This window comes from Schistocerca serialis, chromosome 4, assembly GCF_023864345.2.
Source record: "Schistocerca serialis cubense isolate TAMUIC-IGC-003099 chromosome 4, iqSchSeri2.2, whole genome shotgun sequence".
NCBI lineage: Eukaryota > Metazoa > Arthropoda > Insecta > Orthoptera > Acrididae > Schistocerca > Schistocerca serialis.
The window spans coordinates 794,729,711-794,746,871 of record NC_064641.1 but is presented as its reverse complement, the minus strand read 5'-3'; the positions used below and the strand labels follow the sequence as shown (position 1 = coordinate 794,746,871).

The 17,161-nt window shown below is 37.0% G+C and overlaps 1 protein-coding gene across 1 annotated transcript in view; it reads left to right on the top strand.

Annotated features, from left to right (window-relative positions):
• Positions 1–16,893, top strand: part of LOC126473379 (uncharacterized) — a 48,199-nt gene extending 31,306 nt beyond the window's left edge. The window contains exons 5-6 of the mRNA XM_050100388.1: positions 955–1,062; positions 14,830–16,893. Coding sequence (XP_049956345.1) covers positions 955–1,062; positions 14,830–14,938 — 217 coding nt within the window. The 3' untranslated portion in view covers positions 14,939–16,893. The remainder of the gene's footprint in view (positions 1–954; positions 1,063–14,829) is intronic.
• The last annotated feature ends 268 nt before the right edge of the window (positions 16,894–17,161 follow it).

Here is a 17,161-nt window from a genome sequence, read left to right as displayed (position 1 = left end):
TTTTGGAATCTGCATGTTCATTGATATTTTATTCATTGTTTTCTCATAACCCATGTTAGTCAGAATCTCAACTGTTGGTTCGTGAGTGATTTTTGTCTGGTAGATCGTAGATGACTTTTATACTCTTTTGCAGTTAGTTGTCAGCATACAGTTGCCTATAGACCACCTCTCAACATTGTTAACATTGCATGGGTAGCTAACTATAAGATACTCTTCACTATCTATTGATCTCATAACTGTCTGGCTGGCAAAGTGATGTGATAACAGACTATTACTTAGCATAAATAGGAAGTGTTGAGCAGTAGATAGTCACATGAACATTGTGTTTAGTGTTACAGCTTTTCTGCATGTGGAAAGGACTGAGCAAAGGAAGAAGCCACATGTGAAAATTGTCATGGATTGTTTTTCCACAGACCTTACATGGATCTTTTGCGCAATCCATTGAGTCTTCAGAATGGTTTCCACTTTTTGAATGGTTTCTCCATTATTGTCTCTCTGTAGTCACCCTCAAATGGCAGCCATTCTAATTTGCGCCTGTGTGTGCAGAGAGTGGCTGAACATATTAATCTAATGAGAAAGTCTCCACTTAAGTCTGTTCATGTCATTGACTGTCTCTAATGTTTTGGTATGCACTAGATAAATGTAACAACAGTATGTATTATTTCATGAAAGTGAAAGTGAAGTATAAACAGGTCACCCATTCTTTTACTTTGAATTTTTTATGTAGGAAGGTAAAATTTCTTTGTATGTGTTGATGGAAAGGAAGGGAATAGTGGCAGAACTCAGAGAGGTGATGTGGAATAATAGAAAATTCAAGTTGAGCTCATAAGTTGAACATTATGTTTTAATTTGTTATTGCTTCAAATGTTTTTATTTTATATGAAACATGCTATGATTAACATGTTTCAAGTTTGTATTTAGATACTATAATAACAATTCTGATGTTATTGCTAGGTTCATTGTGCAGTGTGCAGCAGAACTTGGTGGAGTTATAGTCTCCACAGACAACTTCCGTGATCTTCTAAGTGAAAATACCACCTGGAAGGAAACAATTGAAAAGAGGTAAGGTGGTAGTTTATTTGGTGCAAGCTGTAGGGAATGTGTTTATTTGAAGCAACAGTATTGCACATAAAAATACAACCTGATGTTCAACATCACTTTCTTAATTCACAATGGGAAGAAACTAGTAATGTACTGTGTGTTCTGCATAAACACAAGTGCAGAAACAAAATAAGAGAAATAACAGCTCAGAAAATGGGAGGTAGTCAGCATTACAAACAGTGATGTGATAAAGACTATTACTTAGCTTAAATAGGAAATACTGAGCAGTGGATAGTCACGTGAACATTGTGTTTAGTGTTATAGCTCAGCTTTTGAAAATGTGCTTTTCCTCATATGACATTCATTCAGATTTTACTTTTGGTTGGTTTACACATATTGCAAGTACAAACACAACTGTGGCAGGCCACTGATGCAGTACCTAAAAACAGTTATATCTCTGGCCAGGTGACAAAGGACATTGAGGCACTGGCTAGGCATTTGAGTAAAGGGGACTAGGTGTTGATAGTTAGAGGAGCAAGCAACAGCCTGGCCAAAAATACAGTACAGCATCAAGAGTGACCAGTATAAGTTGGATGCAGCAACCTCATGCAAAAATGTGAACATTATTGAGGTATGCTGTGGCATGATCAACTCTGGATGAAAAAAGCTGTGATGCAGGACAAATAGGGAATGACCAGGTTGTTACTGACTCAAACTTTGGGGCAGTGCCTGTCAGTTTGTGCTGTTTAGGATACATGAGACATGCCCAACATCTTAATAGGAGGAGGAAAAAAGATAAGCCGAACTAATGGTTGAAAATGGGGGGGGGGGGGGGGGGGGAGCTCGCCTCAGTGGTGGAATTCCTGTAATTACAGGTGTGAGAGGTAAGCCTATATTTAGCTGAAACACCTCATTCAAACTGACTGCTTTAAAAGACGTCTACATAAAACAAATTTATTTATGTACGTTTCCTGTGATGCATCAGAATGTTGGAGGACTAGAAAACAGACAATGGACTGCTTAACTTTCTGTTTACATGAGATGAGGTGTCTAAAGGAAGCTGATGATGTATGCCTGAGCACTATGGAAATACAGTAAGCAATATTTTAAATGTAGAGTGTTATAAATGAGCAGCCTTCTTTCCCATGGGAAAAGTAGAGAAAGGAGAAATTAAAAATAACACCAAGTACAAATCTATTAAACCAGAACTGGAAGCTTATGCATGTGAATTGTCACTGCTGGAGAAGTTATTTGTAGTTATTACTGTATATAGATCCCTGCTCAGAAATTTTCAAATGTTGTTAGAAAAATTTGCTTCGTTATTGTGCCACCTAGCAAAAAAGAATGCAACTGATAGTCTGTGGAGATTTTAATAGTAATTTTCTGATTCGGATAAAAGAAATGATGTGTTCTGGTGTTGGTTTTCTCAACAGGATTATAGAGGAAAGCAGTACACTAGTATTATTTATACGTGAAATGGCCTCTCAACATGATGCACTACTGGCCATACTAAATAACTTACCTGATTACAGTGAAGTGATATCGTGTAAAACAGAATAATTAATAGAGAGGCAACAGAAAGTTTCAAGGCAGTGTTAGGGGAAGCTGAGTGGATGGGTGTGTTTAATGTGGCAGGTGTCAACTCCATATTTAATGAATTTCTGCTGAACTTTAACAGCTGCTTTTCAAAGAAAGCTATAAAATGTGTCACGTAAGACGTTAAAACGTTAGGATTACAAAGATTATCAAAATATTGTGTGCAAGGAAAAGCAAATTCTATGAAATGATAAGGACAAACAGAGAAGTGAAGCTGATCTCATACAAAAAGATGTACTATGCTATGATTAAAACATGGGAAAATCTCTGTATAATGCCTGAAGTTAATAAATCAGATAGCAAAATTAAAACTGCATGGGCAGTAGTAAAAAGAGAAACTCAGAGATCTGTTAAGGAATGTGGAGGTTGTCAATAAATAAAAATGTCAAATAAGAAATCATTGCAGTCAGATAGCCAACATACGTAAGCATCACATCCTGGAAGTAGCTCAGAAGATTGGCATGGACATTTTATTTGATTATGAGTTCAGTTGATCCCAATAGCATTACAGTTGCTAGGATATCGAGCAGAACAATGACTTTACAATCATGAATTTTTTCATAAAATTTGCAGTAATGGATACAACAGAGCACAATCTGGTACATTTATGATGATACTCATATCAACTAATGTTACATTATAATACACTGGTGTTTAACATTTAAGGATCAAAGTGACATTTGCATGATATGTCACTGCCAAGTAACGTAACTTGATGAAACTTGGTCATACATGGAAAGAACTACTACAGTATAATACAGAAATTAACTGAAAGAAATGCACAATGAGACGAACAGAAATGACACTTTTATTAAGGGTGTATACGACCCAAGAAATGTGGGAAAAACCTGGGAAATTTTTTATTCGGAGAAAACCGGGAAAAAGATGGGAATTTTTCAGAATTCCAAGAATTTTTCATTGTTTTAGCTTTCGGTTAAATTATTGTAATTTCAGCGGTAAGAATGAAGTCTTTAGCAAAGAATGTTACTGTATCCTGCTACTGGAGAATGATTCTGCAGGAATAAAATATAAACGAGAGGATAAAAAAATAAAACTTTAAAGGCAAAGGAAATGCGCTATTTACAACAACAAAACACCGTACATGCATAAGCGTCTGCAAACAGCAAAAATATGTCAAGAGGCCTTAGGGCGAAGACTACGTATTACGTCATAACAATAAGCTGCTTTCTATGAGCGTGGCGTCACAACTATTTACATTAGTTTCATTTAACCATTTGCCAGCGGGCTCATGCACATGCGTAGTTGACTCGCGTATGAGCAGCACCTTCTCCTGCTTTTTGCTACTTGTAGTGTGGCTGTTAGCTGTATCAGCAGTAGCAGCAAGCACCCAGATGGTAATGAGAAAAATTTTTCTCGCGTGCTCTAGCTGCCAGATTCGCGCATGTGCAGGGTTGTCTGAGTTGTAGTGATTTTGCTGTTTCCTCCTTGTTTACAGCTCCCATGTCAAATGAAAACAAAATGGATTTCTGTGGCTGAGAGCTATCAAGTGAATTAAATTACCTTCACGTAATTAAAGAGGGCAAAAATATATTATTGGTTTCAGTTTTTCTGATTTTATTTTATTTCCAAGTTATTAGCAGTCAAGCATTAATCACCTTGCAAAACAATGAAGTTATTTTTGTCAGTTTGCTAAAGAAATTTGGCTTTACTAATTTCTCTGCTGAGGCAATCAGTTTATTTGAAACGAAGTGTTTCATTCCACAGTATTGGCTAGTTCCAACTGTCTGCTGAATTTCAAGTGCATGTTTTCATCTTCTGCCATGGATGGCATTTTGCCATAATAAAGAACCAAATATGAGATAGTACAGTACTGGTACTCCAGAAAATTTACATACCAAAAACCACATTGAAAAGCTTAATATCAGATGGGACCTACTTCGTTGTGAATCTGGAAAAAAAACAATGTGCACTTCAAGCCAAATTATGCATTTTAGTATGGTTATGAAATTCCGATTCTCTTGGGGTATCCTCTGATGTCCTGTTTCTTTTATGGTGTATTGTAAGCTTTCTTAGTGCTTTATACATACGAACATGTGAGCTTCCTACACCACTGCAGCTGCGCACGCGCGATAACACCTGTTTTTAGCGCTCTCTGACGACTGATAAATCGAACCTATTTCTAACAGTCTCGGGATAGTATTGCAAATGGTGGTACGAAAAGCGTTACTTTCGAACTAAATTTCTTCTTACACAAGATGAATTATGTTATGTGTGAGAAAGTGGGATGAATTTCTTAAATCAGAGAGTGTTAAAAACTGAACGCTTTGAGGACCAGCCACTTTCAAGAATTTTGAGCCCAGAAGACCAGACATTTATGTCTTATTTTAAATTTACTGGCACATTTGTGTGATGTATCTTAAAGTATAACACTCACAAAAAAAGATCAATATTACATGTGAAAGCTTAGCTCCTCTTGTAGCTTATTAATCTTCGAGACCAATATTATATGTGAGAGCTTAGCTGTTCTTGTAGCTACACTATGTGTATTGATGTAAACCTTTAACTTTTCCTCTTTGTGTGTTCGAGCTACGTAACAGTGATCTTGCTATTAGCTGACTATAACATGAGTCCTGTGCTCTGAATATCTGCTGTCATCAGCTGGCGAGATCACGTGGCATGAGATACGACTGGCTTACAAAAGGACATCGCAATTTCAATGCTCTGGAAACTAACATCACGTATTTGGTGCCGTTTGAATTTACACTTTCGTAATACAAAAATATGCAGTGTATATGTTGCTACACATCAAAGGTCTTTCAGAACTTCTCTCCTTTTTCTTCATCAAAAGTCTTTCCAAAACTCCCCCCCCCCCCCCCCCCTTTTTTTTTCCGGAAAGTTCTACGCCAGTGTATAAAACGTTAACCATTCAAAGGATTGATAAGTTTTACAGTTCCGAGGAAAATCTATGGAAAGCCTACTGTCACTTAGCACAGGAAATGTGTATTTTTGCCTGGGGAAAAGTATATTTTTTAAACCGGATATCTGGGAATTTTTTTTCATTGTCCGTGTATACACCCTGTTATTAAAAGATAATAGTTACACTAAAGTCAACACATTTCATAATGGTCCCCTGGACAACAGTCAAGGACATTGCAAAAGATGAGACATTTATCGTAATAGGGTTATGGTCACCACACACTACAGTGCATGCTCCAGAATGTGCTCATATGCTGGCTGAAAAGGTCTGTGAGGAGTTCTTGTGGTAGGGTGTTTCATTCTTCCACCAACACAGTTGACAAATTCCAGATTGTTGTTGGTGCATGTGGACATGCTGCAATACATCCCCCCAACGTATCCCACATGTGCGCAGTGTGTTTCAAGTCACAGGAACAAGCAGGCTGGTCCATTTGCCGAATATCCTGTCGTTTAAGGAGCTACTCCATCAGTGCTGTTTGATGCAGTTGCTCATTGTCATTAAAAAAATGCACTCCTGAATAGAAACAAATGGGGCTGGAGTACACAGAGTAATGTTGACTGGTGAGTGGACTGTGTTCAAAGATTTGGAGGTCAGTGCACCTTGCAACATTGTGCCTCCCCACACCATAACACCTGGACCACCAAAATGATCATGTTCGACAATATTCTTGGGGGCATTAAGGGTTCCCATTTCCAGCTATGTGAGAGCATGCCCAGCATCATCAGACATGACTGTTTTGGTGGTCCACATGTAATGATATGGAGATGTGTAATGTTGCATTGGTATGCTGATCTTCAAATTGTTGAACACAGTTCACTCACTGGTCAGTAAGATCATGACTCAGTACTCCTTCCCCATGTGAGTCTTGTCAAGGGTGCATTCAGCCCTGTCTTCATTTTTATGCCTGACAATGCACAACCACATTGAATTGCTTGAATATAGGTTCTCTTGAAATGAACAGATTGGCCTGCACATTCCCCTGACTTAGGGCACATTCCCCTGACTTAGGTCCCATCAGACGCATGTGGGATGTGTTGGGGAGATGTGTTGCAGCATGTCAACATGCACTAATGACCATCTAACATATGTCAATCTCACTGGTTAAGTAAACACAAGAACTCCGTACAAACCTTATGGCCAGCATGCGAGTATGTTGCAGAGTGTACATTACTATCAGTGGTGATCACACACCCTATTAAGAACCATGTCCCATCTTTTGTAATGTCCAGGGGCCATAATGAATCAGTGTGACAACAGTGTAATTACTATCTTTGAATAAAAGTCTCATTTCTGTTCTGCTTATTATGTATTTCTTTCATTGACCTTCTGTACTGCAGCATTTCTCTCCGTGTATTGTCCAAGTCTCATCTAGCTGTGTTACTTAGCAGTGACACATTATGCAAAAGTTACTTCCATCCTTAAATTTTGTACAGCAGTGTTCATGGAAATAAATAAGATGCAATGTACAGGTCGTTAGAATTAAAATTTTATGCATAAAACACAAGACATTCATGTCGTTAATGTATTTTATAATCTTTGTATATTTTATGACAAAAATACTTTATATTTATTCTTGTACTAAATGGGACATCTCAGTTATACAATAAAACTACACACATATGTGATTATTTGTGCTAAAAATTTGCTAATTGAGTAGAATGAATTTTTCAACAGGTATTCTATTAATTGAAATTTCTAGATAGAACACAGAAAATCATGGCTGAGTAATTTATTCATTTTTGCATAATGAAGTAGTTTGGTTGCTACGAAAGTCTTGTTTTGACCTTGTATTGCAAACAAGATATGCACTATTGGTTTTGAAAAGAGAACAAAATTTACAGGGGAGAAGATATTTACACATTCAAAAAAACCTGTTGTTTCTGGAACAGATTCCTGATAGAGTGTCTTATATGAAAAGTGTTGTTGATATAAATAACTCTGAGTGACATTTTTTTTTTTTTTCCTTCTTCTATTGGCTGATTATCTGAAACTGTGACTTCGGAAGACAACAGTACATGGAAGCATCCAAAGCAAGCAACTCTTGACAACGTCCTTAGGTGTAGATGATGTCATTAGGCATAAGGCGGAAAGCTGCAGAATGAAACCTTATTGCCAGTTCTAGGATATACCAGGACCAATGTACCGTAATTTTTTTTATTATTGGATGTGCCTGAAAACTTAGCAGAGTCCACTAATTACATTTGTCATCCACTACATTTTATATTTATATCCTCTTGTTCTTGCTGTGTAACATAAAATTGTGCCTAATGGATTTTTTTGGCATTCAGAGAGATCCTTTGCAGCTAAACCAGTTGAAGATCTCCTTAAATACCCTGTCAGCAGGTGTTCCCAGATTCCTCCATGCTGTTTTATCTATTAGGAGAGAAGTGTCACATGCAGTGAGAGTGAACTTGCTCACTGTAGTGGTACAGAGTGGGAAGTCATTTAGAAATATAAGAAGCAGCAAGGGCCCCAGCATTGGGCCTTGTGGCACTCCATTGTTGGTTGTGCCTCAGATAGATGAAGCTTGAATTCCGTTACTGTCAGTAATTGTTACCCTCTGATTTCTATCTGTTGAGCAAGACACAATCCATGTACCCATTATTCCAATTAACCTATAGAATTTTGTTTGCTTTAGCAGAATCTCATGATCAACACAGTTCAAGTAATGGAAGGCGGTGGAAAGTGTGCACCACTTTGTGACCATTCTGTCCCACAATTTGTAATTGTTGTAAATGATATTACTTGATTGTTCCTTTTTGCAATTTCCAGCAAGTCAGTCTTTTTCATTTTGTGGTATCAAATGAATCTATGCTGTTCTTCTTTAGCCAATCCACTATGTCACACTTCCTGGTGTTTCCTGTAGGAGCTTTGTTTGAGTGGAGTGATGTGTTGTATTATCGAATGCTATAGCATAATTTCTTTTTTATGGTTGGAGGCAAACAGTCATTAAATCTTGTCAAACAGTCATTAAATCTTGTTGCTGTAATTTCTGTGTGATACTCTTCAGATTTCTTCAGTGTAAACAATGACAAAGTGTTTGGAACAAGCCCACTGATTGTTCTAGCATGTAAAAGAATGAGCCAACTGCCTTTTCTCGCTACAACTCTCATTGTTTGCCGTACAGTGTCATCAGTCCATGCAGTCAGTCTGGAATGGCCAGCATGAAACCGCCTTTTGTCCTACCAGATGGCTTCATCAGGTTTGCACTTGCATATTCCCCTCAGAAAACAGCCATCTGTAGGCAACAATATCCTCCTGTTCAAGCAGAACTCTTTCAGAAAACGTTTTCTATTGACATCATATCTTTTTTAGTGCTTCTGAAATGCCGATTTTTCCTCTGAAAAACAACACCCTATCTCGTAAGGAGAGAAGCAGCTTCTTATGGGTGAGGTATTCTTTCGATGCATAATAGTTATATACATGTTGCCGAATTGCGTCATCTTGAAATTTACCCAGTTCCTTCATTTTAGCAGAATGCACTCTGGATTTATGTGGAGTTAAAATTGCAGCTGCTGCTTCCTGTAGATCTCCAGCACAATTCTCCCTTATTATTTTCTTCATAGAGCTCATTGCTATTTTCAGTGCTGCATCTACCTGTTTGACAACTTTTGGCAAAGGTTTAACAGGCCTGCCAGTACCCCGTTCTTTCTCAACAAAGCATTGTACATTATATTTCAGACTAGTGGCTGTTAAAGGAACTGCCTACACCTACTTCTCTGTGGCTTGAGGAAGAGATCATACATTCACATGTTGACATTACTACATTTACACTGCACTGCTAACATGAACTGAATCAATAACTCAACATCCATGACAAACAATGAGCATACAACAAATGTCTTCCAGCAAATGAGAACATGTAGCACCACTTGTCACCTTGAGTTGTAAGGGCGCAGTGCATCACCATAGCAACATTTACAGATTCCAGATACTGGATTGCAACTAGTGTGTCCTCCACACAATGCATTCAACGTGCTTGAGGTATCAGGGACGTTATTCTAGCAGCCTGGCTATAATGTCTGAAGACATTCTGATCACTGAGGAAAAGGCACTTGTTAGGCAGAAACGTGTAATAAGGATAAGTTGTGGTGTCCACTCTAGAACCTCTTTTGACAGCTCTTTAAACAGTTTGTCATACTGACAACCACCTCTCGGTGTGTGTATCAACTGCCAACAGAGTTCAGAAACAAAAGTATCATCCATAAATATGATACTAGAAGTAGAAGTAGAAGTTATTTACACTAACCTTCACTCAGCCTTAGTGACACAGCAAAGAGTGAGATATTTATGCATAAATATTACTAGATTCCAACTTAAATTGACCTTCCCTCATAGAGTTTTCCAATAAAATGTATATTTTACACAATATAATGTATAAACAAACAAATTGTGCCAGGTTTGCCACATCATATTCCTGCACAGCTGTTTTTAATTAAATAATTTTAATGAATTTTTTGTAGTTACTGTTAAACAGTTTCTTGAATAATTTACCACCATTCAAGAGGAAAAGGTATAAACAAAATGCGAAAGTACGCTTTGCCTTGCCTACCCTTTTTCAGACAGTAATGCAAGGTTGCCAGATGGAAACAGATAAGCATGTTTGAGTAAATTACACTCATGAAGTATTCTTATATAATTATATACCCTGAAGAACCAAAGAAATTGGTACACGTGCTAATATTGTGCAGGGCCTCCATGAGCATGCAGAAGTACTGCAACATGACATGGCTTTGACTTGACTAATCTCTGAAGTAGTGCTGTATGGAATTGACACCATGACTCCTGCAGGACTGTCCATAAATCTGCAAGAGTACAAGGGGTTGGAGATCTTTTCTGAACAGCTCATTGCAAGGCTTCCCAGATATGCTCAATAATGTTCATGCCTGGGGAGTTTGGTGGCCAGCAGAAGTGTTTAAACACAGAAGAGTGTTCCTGGAGTCACTCTGTAGCAATTCTGGGTGTGTGGAGTGTTGCATTGTCCTGCTGGAATCGCCCAGGTCGTTCGGAATGCACAATGGACATGAATGGATGCAGGTGATCAGACAGGATGTTTCATCTGTCAGTACCATATCTAGAAGTATCGAGGGTCCCATATCACTCCAACTGCACAAGCACCGCACCATTACAGCGCTTCCACCAAGCTGAACAGTCCCTTGCTGACATGTAGGGTCCATGGATTCATGAGGGTGTCTCCATACCCATTTGTGCCCATCCACTTGATGCAATTTGAAATGAGACTCATCCGACCAGGCAACATGTTTCCAGTCTTCAGCAGTACAATGTCAGTGTTGACGGGCCCAGGTGAGGCGTAAAGTTTTGTGTCATGCACTCATCAAGGGTACATTATAGGACCTTCGGCTTCAAATGATATTTCATTGATTGGTTCACAAGCTGACACTTGTTGACAGCCCAACATTGAAATCTGCAGCAATTTGCAGAGAGGTTGCACTTCCGCCACATTGGACCATTCTCTGCAGTAGCCATTGGTCCCATTCTTGTAGGGACTCTTTCCAGCTGCAGCAGTGTCGGAGATTTGATGTTTTACTGGATTCCTGATGTTCACGGTACACTCTTGAAGTGGTAGTATGGGAAAATCCCCGCTTCATCGTTACTTTGGAGATGCTTTGTTCCATCGCCCGTATGCCAACTATAACACCACGTTCAAACTCACCTAAATCTTGATAACTTGCCATCATAGCAGCAGTTGTTGTCTTATATAGGCATTGCCAACCACAGCACTGTATTCTGCCTGTTTACATATCTCTGTATTTGAATTCACATGCCTGTACCAGTTTTTTTGATGCTTCAGTGTATAAAATGTAGATATTTTTATTGCAGACTAGCAGCACAGAGTTGTCTTAGCAAAAGTAGACAAATCTTACGGTTGTTACAATTTTAAGTTTTAATAATTGAGTTGAGTGTGTGGGGCAATGAAGAAATATTGAACATACAAACCTAACTGATAGTGGAATATTCAGAATTAACAGCTGCATGTTGGACTATTGCTGAGTAAGAGACAGTGCACATGCTCGTTTCTCCATGTAATGTAAAAAGACAAATCTTCTATACCATCGAGAATCCACATTGAAGTAAACAATATTAATGTTGATAACAGTAACAATTATAATTTTAATAAAAATAATATACTAATAATAATGGTGATTAAAAATGATGATAATCTATAACCATACTGCCAAGAATCTGTTTAAAACAAAGAATATAAGTAATAGAATATTATAAGGAAAAAGTTTTGCAGGGTTTGAAATTGAAACACAATGTTATATCTTATAATTTTTCCACTATATAAATGTACAATATAATATTAATGTGCAAGTAATATTCACTTTCGTTTCAAATTTTATTTAGAAAGTTGGGTCAATAAATGAAAGAAAATAAATCAGCATTTTAAAAACTGGTTACTACATTCGTAGTAATAGAAACAGTTTCATTTATTGTACAATGTAAAATGTAGTGTGTTCTAACACAAGTTATTCAGAAGCTGAAGTGTCAGATGTTCCAGTATTGAAATCCGGTTGTGAGCAATTTTTGTCATTATTTTTCGCAGTCTTTAACATTTAAAATTTCATCAACTTGTAAGGGTGTTGGGTCCCTGAGGAACACTACTGGCTTTAAATAGTCATCCATGTACCATCCACAAGATTCAGCCAGTAAGATTGGTAGCAATAAGACATTAAATTTACATTTTTATTTTAACAGTTTCTAGCCTTGTGGATTCATATTTGCATTAACACTTGTAATTTTTTATAAATTTTTCATTTTCTTTAGGATGAATAATTTGTTTTGTAAATAGGAAATTACCTTATTAACACTTATGCCCTTCTTTGTGCCATACACGAATATTTAACTCTTCAGTCACCTGAATTGTTCCCTCAATGATCTTTTGTAGGTTTCATTTTCCAAAAATATTTTAAAAGGTGTGACTTTTCCTTTATTGTGGAAAGCAGCAGTGTAACCATAGCTTGTAAATGCATGGAATTCTGATAGGCTTAGGCATAATGAGGATCCTAACTTTGATGCTAGTTGACTAATTTCTCTCTGAATAATTGTATTGATATTATGATGCTAACATGAGCACAATTCAGCATGTTGCATCAGAATTAGTCGTTATTTATTTCATTGTGACATGTCAGAAAGGATACATAGTTGCTCTAGTTACACAATTTTTCATTCAGGTGCCAATTGTTGTTTGCTTTCCAGCTCAGAACATTTTTCTCATAGCTGCTGGTGAGCTTTAATGTCAGTAAATGGTTAAAAGTAAATATGGCTGAAGAAACATAGCTTTCAGAAACTAAATGTTCAGATGATTCTTGTTCATATGCTGCCTGACAAAAAGGTGAAGCACTGAGAAGTCATGGTCATATGTCAGTGTAACTTTGTACACTTACACACCATGGGGAAATATGTAAGCGATAATGTTTGCCATTCTCTTTAGTTAGAATATTCACCAGAATGCATTACTGTTTAGTGTAGTTATCATGTCTGGTAGTGCATATAAGGGGCAAGAACAGCATCAGATGTGAGTGATCACTGTGAAGGACATGGAGATCCAGCTTACTTGTGTGAAACATCATTAGTGGCACCTGACAGAGTTTGAAAGCAGTGTCATCTGGGTGTCTGTTTGGCTGGCTGTCCAAATTTTGCAATATTCATATTCATGGGGTACTCAGTGGACAGATGATGATGTACTGCATAAAAGGCTGATGGCAGGCATACTTATCAGTAAAGTTCTGGCCAACCATTTCTAAACACCGCAAAGGTTGATCGCCATATTCTGTACCAAGCACATCATAACCCTTTGCATCTGCGCCTACCGTCGGAGAACAAGTAATGAACTCCTTGCACCGTTTGCCAGGGACCAGCAGCAGTGAGACTAGGGAATTACTATCACTTGTGTAGGCTGTGATTAACATGTACGATAAACAGCTGCGTTAAGAGTGGTATGGTGTTTGGGAAGCGTGGACTGCTTATGAATGATGTCACATTGTGTTCAAGGATGAATCATGGTACCGCACTAATGCAGATGATCATTGTCACTACCACAAATGACTGTTGTCAGTGATTATGGTAATCAGCTGGGAAAAGGTCCCACTTTTGTAATGTTTTGGAGATGCACAACAGTGTAACTCTTGGTGTAGTAAGCCATAAAGCATGACTTTAGGTCACTGCTGGTAGTGATTGAGGGAACTAACCATGTAATGGTACATCACAGACATACTGTGTCCTCGTGTGTTACCTCTTAAGTAACAGTATTGTGGTAGAATTATTCCAATTTGTCAGTTTGTGGGCACACATGGCACATGTCTCTCTGAACTATCTGTGTGAAGTTGAGATGGCCCCCTGGCCGACAAGCTACCCAGATTTGTGTCTCATTTAATATGTGGGACTATTTTGGGTGTCAACTCTATGCCAATGCTAGTATCCAAGATATCAAGGACCAGTTGCAACAGTTGTGGGCCAGCTTGCTGCAAGAGAAGATACAAGAACTTCATAACACCCTTCCCAACTGAATCAGTGCATACATCAAGGCCAGAGTAGGTTCAACATCACACTGATAAGTGGGCTCATACTGTCAAATTGTTTGTAGTCTTGACTCGAATTTGTAATCACTGAAATGAAAGCACATACTCTCCAACCTGCAGAGTTTCATTTAATTTCCTCCTCTCCCTTCTGTGTACTTCACTTTGTCAGGGAGTGTCTTTGTGCTTGACATCCATTGCTGAAAGACTGTGCCATATCTCTTGCGTTATATCTAGGGCCCTCCTTACTGTTGTTGTTGGGGTCTTTAGTCCAAAGGACTGTTTGATGCAGCTTTCCATGCTAGACTCCACTAGGCAGGGCTTTTCATCTCTACAGAACTACTGTAACCTACATCCTTATGCTCTAGGTTACTCTCCTTGCTACATCTAATAATTTTAAATGCAACTACTTTTGACATCCATTGGGCATCATTATTTTCTGGATTTAGAAAAGCACTACATTGCATTGATTTAAGTTTCAGTGTTCTTGGGTTACTTTTGGCTATAACAGTAATGATTGTTTTCATTTGATTGGCAGTGAATGGTAAGAATAGAGGTTTTTGGAAGGACTGATTAGCAACAACTCTTCATAGATGGAATTCTTCCTGTATGCCTTAAGGGAGAAGGGGAAACAAAAGTTCACACATGTGAAACAGAATCCTTTGTGCTATCAGTTTTTAGCAGATCTTTTTGAAGAATTCTTTTTTTTTCCAGGTTGCTGATGTTCACATGGGTTGGAGACTTGTTGATGTTCCCTCATGATCCGCTAGGGAGGAATGGTCCAAAACTTGAAGAGTTCCTTCGCTTTCCCAAGAAGTTATAAGACAATGCTGAAATTGTCGCCAGTGTCAATTCAGTACAAACTGCTGCTGTGTTAGAGACCAAAAAAGTGTTGTTAATGTATTTTGATATTTTGGTGTAAAGGAAGTAATCCATTTTTACAAAATAACATATCCCATTTCTCAAAAATCTGTTGTCAAGTTTGTGCTCAGGTATTGTTAAAGTATATATACAGCTGTATCTTGTTATTCTTTTATTACATAATATTGTATCATATTATATTTATTGTGTACAGTTGGATTATTCATTTTCAGTTTTATAAAATTATTTTCCAGTATATAAAAGCTGCATTTGAAAACAATTTGGGTTGTGAATCTTAAAGTGATAATCACTTTGCTTTTTTGTGTATTATATGAAATCAAGATATATTCTTGCCAGTCGCTGTTTTTTATCTCTTGCAGTAAAAATAAAAAAAAATTAAATTAAAAAAAGTTTTTTTAAAACACTTGTCAGAGTTGCATGAAGTGCACCAACAATTTCTTTAGTTTCATATGACAGTACTCGAGAAGTGTAACCATTTTGTGTAGGCTTTTGGGTTGTTGTTTGTAAATGAAATGTTTTATTTGACTATAACTGTTGGCTAAGATATTTCACATTTCATTCATTCGTTCGTTTCTCATAAATAGTTGCCATTTTCTACATGTTGGTAAAGTTGTACAGGCTGTATGTCAAGATAACAAATTTGCAGAGGGCATAATAAATTTTCTTTTGTTCAGTTTTAGTTAACCAACATTATGGTTGGTTGAACAATTTCCTTGATTTCAGTTTGATGGTTTGGTGCAAGTATTTGTTACATTGTACACATTCCAAAATGCTTTCAGTGTGTTTTTATGACAGGAATAGTGTAAATATCCTTATTACAAGTGTGTGTGAATGTGAAATAATTTGATGCATGTTCTGCTTTGTGCTGCTACATCTGTTAATACTTTAAGGTACATAAAACACCACTTTAGCTGCAGTTTCCACTTCTGGTTATGTTAATGTGACCTGTATTATAATGTAAAAATGATGTATGTTAGTAAAGGTAGCTATCATTAAAAGAACATTTGGAAACTCTTTTCTTTACAGTATTCCCAAGACCTAAATGCGTATGAGTATTGAATGTAAAGAATTCTCGGAAGTTCTTCTGTTATGACAATAGCCACTTTTACTAATGTAAGCCTCTCTTGCATTATAATACAGGTCACATGAGTATGTTCAGTCAACATAACTGGTAGTGGAAACAGCAACTGAGATGGTATTTTTTGTATACCTTAAAGCATGTGTGTCATGTAGGCTTGGTATGAAAAATAATTAGTGATACTGTTTGATGTATATATTATCTCAAATGTTGCTTTTGTTTATAGGTAACTGTAGCAATTTTTAGTAAAACTAAAGTTAGTAAAACCAATAAAGCAGACAGGTGGAAAAATGTCGTCCAAATGTCAGAAAGGAAAGAACCAAAGAAATTCTTACCAATATTGAGACTCGCTGGTAGTGGACTCACTGCTAGCAACCAAATTACTTTATATTAAATCTGATACAAATGAAGGTTTTGTATAAGCAAGCTGAAATAGTATAACTGAATGGGAACGTCCGTACTTAAGTTAGTTGTAGAAATTTGTTGTTCGTAAATAGTAGGGTCGTAAATAAGATATATGAGCAGGATTACAGTCGAGCATATTTAAGAGAGATGTACTTGAAGAGACTATTTCAGTACATAAAGATTATCATTTTAATTATAGATATATTTTTGTAAAATATTCATTTCAAATTTTTTCACACAAGGTATGTAATTAATGATGTTTTACTGTGAACTAAATCACACAGACACTTCTGTAAATATTTGATTAATACCATTCATTTTCCACGAAAAGGGAAATAATTAATATAATTTGATGTTACCAAAATATTTGTTGTTCAGTCTTTGACAAATTTGTGTTTTTTTATATATAACAGTCCACTATAATAAATAATATTTAATAAAGCTTTATTTTCTTACATTGGATGATTCTGCACCCACCCCCTCTTTCTTTCTCCCTTCAACCTAATACCACTGGCTATTTTTTGAACAGAGATAATGCACAAAAATTGAAGGGAGAGGGCATTGAATTATCTGGCTTGGTATTTGTGGGCAATTACTATGTCAATAAAAAAGGAAAAAAGAAATAAAGTAATACGAATGCAAGGGGTGAAAAAACTGTTGGATTCAACTTATTTTCTTGTC